At 35.7% G+C, this 9,357-nt stretch overlaps 1 protein-coding gene across 1 annotated transcript in view; it reads left to right on the forward strand.

The window, feature by feature from the left end:
• LOC112519196 (ABC transporter F family member 1-like) overlaps positions 1 to 6,385 on the forward strand; it is a 13,378-nt gene extending 6,993 nt beyond the window's left edge. Inside the window, exons 3-6 of the mRNA XM_025127191.1 lie at positions 3,623 to 3,696; positions 3,775 to 3,985; positions 4,328 to 4,562; positions 5,266 to 6,385. Coding sequence (XP_024982959.1) covers positions 3,623 to 3,696; positions 3,775 to 3,985; positions 4,328 to 4,562; positions 5,266 to 6,323 — 1,578 coding nt within the window. The 3' untranslated portion in view covers positions 6,324 to 6,385. The remainder of the gene's footprint in view (positions 1 to 3,622; positions 3,697 to 3,774; positions 3,986 to 4,327; positions 4,563 to 5,265) is intronic.
• The last annotated feature ends 2,972 nt before the right edge of the window (positions 6,386 to 9,357 follow it).

The following is a 9,357-nucleotide window of genomic DNA, read 5'->3' on the forward strand; positions in this document are numbered from 1 at the left end:
CTATGGTACCACATAGGTGGTTAATAGCTTGACGTACCCAGAATCAGTGCCAAAGGACATTCCTATGGTACCACATAGGTGGTTAATAGCTTGACATACCCAGAATCAATGTGTCAACACATGCAACACTACAAAGTCTCAAATATGACCAGGATATATCAAAGAATATCGAAATCAAACAAATGATTAGTTTCATAGGGAGGTGTGTCCCGCAACACATGTGATGTGATCACGCGTAGGGAATGTGTCAAAGACAATCAAATCAAATTGAATTTCGATTTAGACAATACGGATATGAAATTTAGTGGGTAATCAAACATGTGATACAATGATGAATGGGAAATGAAATCCGATATCTAATAAATGCAAAGAGTTCGAATCGAACACTACACAATTAACACAAGTACCCATAAATTCGAATAAATGTGCATCAATGGATACAGAAACCTGTACAAGAATGCTATGGAACAAATGAAATAGATATTTGCATCCGTCACTTCTTAAAAAGAAAGAAAAATTGCATTCATTAGGTTTTACATATTACTGTAACTTGTTTCTTACAATGAGTTCATTATTCTGTGGTGTAAGCTTATACTATTTTGTCTCTTATCAATGTTTGATACACTTTTAACTTATTGCCGAAAGTAATGCATATTTTATAAATTAATCCATCTTCCCAAGTTATGTCGATAGAACTATGCCGCTAGAGAGAAACAAGTTTTAGTATTTCAAATTAAAAAAGCATGTAAAAATATTTGTAGAATTATGATCTTTAGAGATTATCATGGACCAAATCAGAAATTAATTTTCTTAAACAAGGTTTAAAATAATCAATTTTAAACTTTTAGCATCGTTGGAACTTCTAGTGGCTTTGAGCCACAATTGACTCAAGCAATTAATTTAGAAACAGCACACAACAAGTTTTGTACTATACATTTTTAAGGTTTAAGGTTGAATTTCTCACCTTAAATTCACTGCCGAAACTTCGAGCCCGAACCTCAACTTGTACTCAAAAATCTCCCCGGAAACTCCATGATTCTTCAATCGGTTCTTGGGCCTACGTTCAAGGCTGATTTACAATTGCTTTGTAGGTCTCAGGCCTAACAAGTAACTTAAATTGAGTCCCAACTTGCAAGGGAACAAAATTGCACGTCACGGTTCTTGTTTTCCAAGTCTTCTCCAAGTTCCTTTCTTATACTATTAGCTTTAGCATGTTGTAATTAACTTCTACCTGAAATTGCTTGTAATTTTTGTAGAACTGTGGGGTCATGAAATCTTAGAAAACATCTCTTGTATTTCTGTGTCATTTCTTCATATGCAATATCATGGAGCTTTATTGGAGCTATGCCATTGACCTCATTTTCTTAAAACATTGTGCCTAAAGGCAGTGAGTATTGGTTAGGCTTTCATTGAAGCCCTTTCTTCTTTTAGTGGTTGGATGTGATAATCTGATTCTTTTTGTGGACCTTAATGCTTTGTCCTAGCTGTGATTCAAGTTTTGTTGTCCAAAAATTGAGCTGCTACCATCATATTGTGGAGTTCTCATATTCTCTTATTGGGGAATGATGCTATATAGTCCAATAAACTTGGTTTTTTACAGGGATTTGATGAATCACGTGAACTATAAAATCTCAACTATGGGCTTGCAAACTTTTATGGTATCTTATGGGGCTTCAATTTTTTGACCTAAAGATCTAACATGGACCATTTTACCCTAATGATTTTTTCAAGTTCACCACCGTACATTTTTTGTAAATATTGTTTTGTAACAAATTAATTTTAATCCTGTATTGAGTAGAAGTAATTTCTGCAAATGTGTAACCATAGGTTATTTCTAGTTGAGTACAACTACAATGCTAAAGGTATGACTTTCGAATTTGATGCTTATTATTTACTTATCTTATAAAAATAGATATGGTAAAACATATATGTAGTTTATGTAGTAAATATCATATACACATTATAACTACATCATTGTAATGTTTTTTTTCTGAGATGTCAAATAAAAAATTGCATCATTTTTTTCCATTTGTGGAACTTCCAAAACTCGACTGGAAGTGTAGATGTTCATATCGATTGCATCTTCACGACTCTCTTTTGTAACCGTAAAACGGTATTTGAGGCATTTGACTAATAGTCAAACACTTAAGCTATATTGTACTTAGCAAAATGTTATAATTTGCATGTGAAAGAAGGGGAGTATTTATTAGTTTTATATGATGTTATAATCTGAATTTGTAACCTACTTTTTTAAAGTATATTATAACATTTATATACAACAACTAATCAAACACACTTCTCATCTTTGGTGTGAACCCTTTACCTCCTGGGAGACTGGGTTCTACCAGTAACCCAGGTACTGTTGGCCAATGCTCTTTTGGTAACTTCATTTTCTTGGGAGCTTAACTGTCACCTCCATTGTCGAGAATGGGTTGAAGATCGATTTTGGGTTCACACAATCACACAAGTTTTGGTTTAGATTCAATCTTGGACCCAATCGAACCCACTTTGGAGCTTGATTTGAGTAAAAAATAAACCATTTTGAGTTTAATTTAGGTTTTATTTGAAAGCGTTATAATCTTTTTTGGGGTTGCTTCGAGTTGGACATGGGAATACTTTTTCAGATTTTAGTTCGCTTTTAGAGTCAGTTCAGAATAAGCGTGGATATAAAATGTTTTGGCTTCATTTGTCGTAGGATTGTAGTTGGACTTAATCAATGGCATCAATGGTGGAATGTTGGTGAAGAAGAAGAACTCTTCATGAAACTGTTGGTGTCAGTGAAGAAGATGAAGTGCTGATGAATTTGTAATTCAAAAGGTTGGTGAATTGTTGGAGTTTGATGAAAGCAAGTAATTATATCATACAATTTTATTTTTATATTTTATATACAATTGGAAAAATCCATGTATTAACCTTTAAATTTATAAATAAACATAAAATGTTTAGCAGATTGTACGTAAAAACAAAAATAGTAATGTAACGGCAATATTCATCATCAACTAATCAATGGTAAACTATTAATATGTTCAATTTTGACCAGCAAAGGTAAAGGTCACCCACATGGGCCTATATTTCAGCATGTCAAGGTTTTTGCTGGACAAAAAAAAAAGCAAAAGTCAGCCATGGAGGCAAATATCGTGCACATCACCAAGTTAACAAGCTCATAGTTGATATTTTGAAGTTCATGAACCAAATCTCATTTTAGACCAACGTTCATATTTTAGATTTTATTTCTTTCTCTTGTTGATCCTTGATTGTTTTTTATGTTAAGAACAGCATTTGCTGGATGCCGTGGTGGCACCTATACAAATGCCTAGTCAGATGGGTGTGCTATCAAAGTGTTCTGGCTGTGGTGGCACCTAGACAATTGCCTAGTCAGATGGGCATATTATCAGGGTGTTCTTTCATCAATGTTGCCTGGTTTTATTAACGTTTATCTGAATGTGTTGATTCTATTCAACGTTATTATAAGAGGTAATTTCATGAATGATCTGTTCCTTGTTATAGCCCAGAAAAAAGTTGTGTATTTTTCATATAATTCTGACAGTATCGTGTCAACTCTGGATTATCATGCTGGCTCTCTGGGCATCATATATATTCTGACCTCTAATTGTGATTGCAGATAGAGTCTCTATCACTTACTTTTCATGGGCACGATCTAATTGTTGATTCAGAGCTGGAGCTCAACTATGGAAGGTTTGTGTCAGTTACATTGAGTAGAGGCAAATATATGTATATTTATCTGTAATTCATCCATCGTATTTGACCTTTTAGGCGATATGGTTTGCTTGGGTTGAATGGGTGTGGTAAATCTACTCTTCTTACTTCAATTGGACAACGAGAGCTTCCTATTCCAGAACACATGGATATATTCCATCTTACCAGAGAGATCGAAGCTTCTGATATGTCGTCACTTGAGGCTGTGATGAATTGTGATGAAGAGAGGCTGAAGTTGGAGGAAGAGGCTGAACGCTTAATTGGTCAGGTGCATATTTGACCCTCAACTTTTTTTTTTTGTCTTCAAGGGTGTGTTTGGTACGCAGGACTGGACATGACTGGGCGTGTGAGAGTGAGGTAGGTTGGGTGAAAAAATTGTGCATGATATTAGGCTTTGAATTTGACCGGGGTAGTTTAGTAATTTACCAATCTTGTATCATCTCCCTGATTTTTGTTCCACCTATTTTGATGGGACAAAAAAATGCATTTTTGCCTCACTAAATGCTGTCTTGTCTGGGTCTAAATATCGCACCAAACGTTAGACAACAAATTTCTGTTCCGTTTATTAGGGATTCAAGGCTTGTGATTGTACTTCTTTTTGTGGTTTTAGGATGATGGTGGTGGAGAAGCTCTCGAACGAGTTTATGAACGCTTGGATGCTATGGATGCATCCACTGCTGAGAAGCGTGCTGCTGAGATTCTGAATGGTCTTGGTTTTAACAAGAAGATGCAAGAGAAGAAAACCCGAGACTTCTCTGGTGGTTGGAGAATGCGGATTGCATTGGCTCGTGCTTTGTTCATGAACCCCACCATCTTGTTACTTGATGAGCCCACAAATCATCTTGGTGCGTTATTTCTTTTGTAACATAATTTTTTCTTCCAATTCTTGTGCATTTCATGAGGCCTGTCCCTGTTTTCAAGTTTATTGACTACTTTGCTTTTGATTTGCATTATATTTGTGGTGGTGGCCACATGAGCCGCTTACTCTCAAGGTAGAGGACAGGCCTACATACATCCCACTCCCACACCCACATGGCCACATCCGGGTGGGGGGTCTATTGGGCTCATTTGGTTGGTTTATATTCATGGCAGTGGCCGGAGATCACTATGAGGATGCTCTCGAACTATGGAGAGGTCTAATATTCCGGGCCGGATATAAGGAGGGAGGGGTTGCCTGTGCTACCGCACCCCATCATGTCGACGTAGTGGAAACCTTTTAGGAGTCTTAAAGTTGCATTCACCTTAATTTTATTTGTTCTCTCCTAAGTTAACAAAAAGTGGCTAGACTGCTGGTAGTGTCGGTGCGTGTAGCATTACATGTTGCAAGTTCGAATCTCTTTGGCCCTTTTTTAATTTTTTGGTAACAACACCGGGAAATAAAAAGGAAAAATACACTTGGGTGTTGCAAAAAAACACTTGATATGTCATTTTTAATAAAACAATGCTTTTTATAATTAGTTGTTTATTTTATATTATGCTAATTAATTTTGTATCCCCGCTTGAAAAAAATTCTGGATCTGCCTCTGCTAATGTTCCCATTCAACGCAGATCTGGAAGCATGTGTGTGGCTGGAGGAAACCCTGAAGAAGTTTGAACGCATACTTGTTGTGATCTCGCACTCTCAAGACTTTCTGAATGGCGTCTGCACCAACATAATCCATATGCAAAATAAGAAATTGAAGATGTACACTGGTAATTTTGACCAATATGTTCAGACCCGATCCGAACTAGAAGAGAACCAGATGAAACAATATAAATGGGAGCAGGACCAGATTGCTTCTATGAAAGAGTACATTGCTCGGTTTGGCCATGGGTCCGCTAAGCTCGCCCGCCAGGCTCAGAGCAAGGAGAAGACCCTAGCCAAAATGGAGCGTGGCGGGCTCACAGAGGTGGTCACGAGAGACAAGGTTCTGGTCTTCCAATTTACTGATGTGGGCAAGCTCCCGCCACCCGTCCTACAGTTTGTGGAAGTTTCTTTTGGTTACACACCCGATAACCTCATCTACAAGAATCTTGACTTTGGGGTTGACCTTGACTCACGGGTAGCGTTGGTGGGACCCAATGGAGCTGGGAAGAGCACGCTGCTGAAGCTGATGAGCGGAGAACTAGTTCCGCTTGACGGCATGGTAAGGCGGCACAACCACTTGAGGATCGCTCAATTCCACCAGCACTTAGCGGAAAAACTTGACCTGGAAATGTCGGCTTTGGCTTATATGATGAGCGAGTACCCGGGAAACGAAGAGGAGAAGATGAGGGCAGCCATCGGCAGGTTTGGGCTGACGGGGAAAGCACAGGTGATGCCAATGAAGAATCTTTCAGACGGACAAAGAAGCCGTGTGATATTTTCGTGGTTAGCGTATAGGCAACCACACATGCTGCTTTTGGACGAGCCAACTAACCATTTGGATATCGAGACAATCGACTCGCTGGCTGATGCACTGAATGAGTGGGATGGCGGAATGGTGCTGGTTAGCCACGACTTCCGGCTCATAAACCAGGTTGCGCACGAGATATGGGTGTGCGAGAATCAAGCCGTGACTCGATGGCAAGGTGATATAATGGGTTTCAAGGAGCACTTGAGGAGGAAGGCTGATCCAAGTGGTTAGACTAGTAGATCATATTTATATATGATACCATATAAGATGAATTGGCTTATATATATATATATATATATATATATATATATATATTATATCATAAAAGCCGAAAAGGAGGTAGAGAATACGAGGATGATGAATATAGTTATGATTTGAGAGAGAGATTTGATGGAAGATTGTGAATTTGTGATGATTGTTGTCTCCGATCGGATATTTGGATAGTTTTCTGAACAGTTTCAGACGTTAAATACCAAATTTGCCACAGGGATGGCGAATCTTGTATCAAAGTTGGTGAAATGAACAATAATTTACCCAATTTGGTGGAATACTTAGGAGTCATTTACCAAATGCTTATTCAGGTAAGCGCTTATCAAGTCATATTCCCTTACCGGATGAATATGGGAAGGACGAAGAATCTTACCATGTAAGAGCGAAGACACGAACTGAGAGTCTTACCCGGTAAGTGATGGCGACGACTTTTACCACAGTTAGAGCTTACCGGGTAAAGTGTTACATACGATGTCGTTTTTGTAGACTAAAATCTTACCCGATAAATAAGAGATAGAGTTAAAATTTACCGTTAAGCGTTTACCGGGTAAGTATTTAAGTAAACGACCCCTTAGTTCAAAGAAATCTATCTTCCATTCCATGGGTAATGTTTGTAATTTGCTATAAAATTTGGTTCAAGTACGAAGTGGAAATATTAACTGATGGGTATTTTGGTACTATGAGTATGAGATATGGTTTCTTGTCTAACCACATTCTTATAAAAACTGGGTGTGTTTTTTTTATCATTTTATTTTATTTTAATAAATCTATAAACCATATTTGTTAAAGTATGTATAAGTTGGAGCTGTAAACAATATAAATCATTAATCATATTTTTTTTCTTGTAAACTTTTTCTAATTTTCTTATATTTTATTTTAATAAGTTTTATTTTAAATAAACAAATATACTTATTTAATTATCTTTAAAATAAATAAAACGTATAATTATCTTATCATATTATTATGTTTAAATTATTGTTTAATGCTCTAAGTTACAGTTAATTTGAAATTGTAAATGAAGAATTATAAAATAATATATATATATATATATATATACACACACACTAGGTTAGATCTCATGTATTACAAGAGGTAATTTAAAAAAATTAAATTATATCAGGAACTTATCTTACAGATATAAATGATCATCGAATATACGATGCTACTTCAAACATGTACTCTTGAAATAATCCTTAAGTATAACTCTGAATAATAACTCTGAAAAATGACTTTTCAGACTTGAATTTGGAAATGAAACTATATCAATAATTAGTAAAAATGAAGTTAATCCTATAATAATATTAGAAATGAAATTATATCAATGAATTAAATTTAACTTAGAAGTAAATTTAGAATGAGTCTTCATACTTGAAATAACTCTGAAAAATGACTTCAGACTTGTACTATTGAAATAACTCTGAAAAATGACTTAAGACTTATACTATTGAAATAACTTTGAAGAATAACTCTGAAAAATGACTCTTCAAACTTGAATTTAGAAATGAAACTATATCAATAATTAGTTAAAATGAAGTTAACCCTAGAATAAAATTGAATTTAGAAATAAAACTATATCAATAAATTGAATTTAAACTTACAAGAGCGCTTGTGTCAAATCTGAAGACGAAGTTTGAGGATCTTGAGTTCAGAGTTATTCAAATACCCAATATCTTTGAAAAAGACCCTATGACAGAGTTTGTATCATACAAAGCAAGACCAACTAGAGCTCATCTGGTTCTTAAGGACCAGAGCCCTTGTGGACTCACCAACCAAGAGCAAGGCCAACCAAAGGTTCTCTGGTCAACCAGAGCCTCTGGTTCGTCTATCCAGAGCCTCTGGGTCAAAATAATGTTAAATACTTACAGAATTTGTGTTCCAATAACAACAAGAGACCCTCTGGTTAAAATGAAAATCAATTAGATCCCCTCTGGTTCCTTTATGATGGATTCAAATATTTTTCCAAAGTTCAAATAAACAACCAGAAGCAAATGCATCCAGAAGTCAAACCAACCAGAGGTGCTCTAGCTTACAAGACTAAGTCTAAGTCTTAAAGACTTATCTTCAAAGTCTAGATAAGTTTATTACTAGACTTGTACTCTTCAAATTACTCTGAAGTAAAACTCTTCAGACTTCAGAGCTCTATATAGGCAAGTCAGAGGCTCTGCATAGTGCTCCGTCTAGAAAAGAAGACTACAGAGTTCGGGTGAGCTAACTTTGTAGAATGACTCTTCAGACTTGTACTCTGAAAATAACTCTGAAGAATGACTCTTCAGACTTGTACTCCTTGAAATAACTCTGAAGTATAAAATCAATCCCATTAAATCATAGTTCAGACTTCTAAGTCTGAAAAAAAGACTTCAGAGTTCAGACATCAAAGTTCGGGTGAACTAAGTCTGAAAAAGAAGACTTCAGAATTCGGGTGAAATAACTTTGAAGAATGACTCTTCAGACTTGCAATCTTCATAATCGTAAAAGACTTGAGAGTTCAGACTTCTAAGTCTGAAAAAAAGACTTTAGAGTTCAGATTTCTAGATCTGAAAAAGAAGACTTTAGAGTTCATACTCCAGAGCTCGGATGAGCTATATCTGAAAAAGCAAACTTCAGAGTTCGGGTGAGCTAACTCTGAAGAATGTCTTCAGACTTATTCTCTTGAAATAACTATGAACTAAAACTTTTCAGTAAATTGAATTTATAATAAAATAAAGTTAACCATAGAATTAAATTGAATTTAAAAATGAAATTATATCAGTAAATTGAATTTAAAATTAGAAGTAAACACCATTTTTTTTGGGAATCAGTTACCACATGAATTAATTAACCCAAATCAATTGCGTTCTAAATTAGTGGAATTGATTGAATAAGATGACACATGTCAATCAAGTGAGTATAACTGAACTGTTAATGTAAATTGTGTCTAGATACGTGTTTAGGTGGGAAACAAGAAAACGACTCACTAGAAGATGACACATGTCACCCAAGTTACTTATTTATTATA

The sequence above is a fragment of the Cynara cardunculus genome (genome assembly GCF_001531365.2).
Source record: "Cynara cardunculus var. scolymus isolate 2C chromosome LG 10, CcrdV1, whole genome shotgun sequence".
In the NCBI taxonomy this organism is placed as follows: Eukaryota; Viridiplantae; Streptophyta; class Magnoliopsida; order Asterales; family Asteraceae; genus Cynara; species Cynara cardunculus.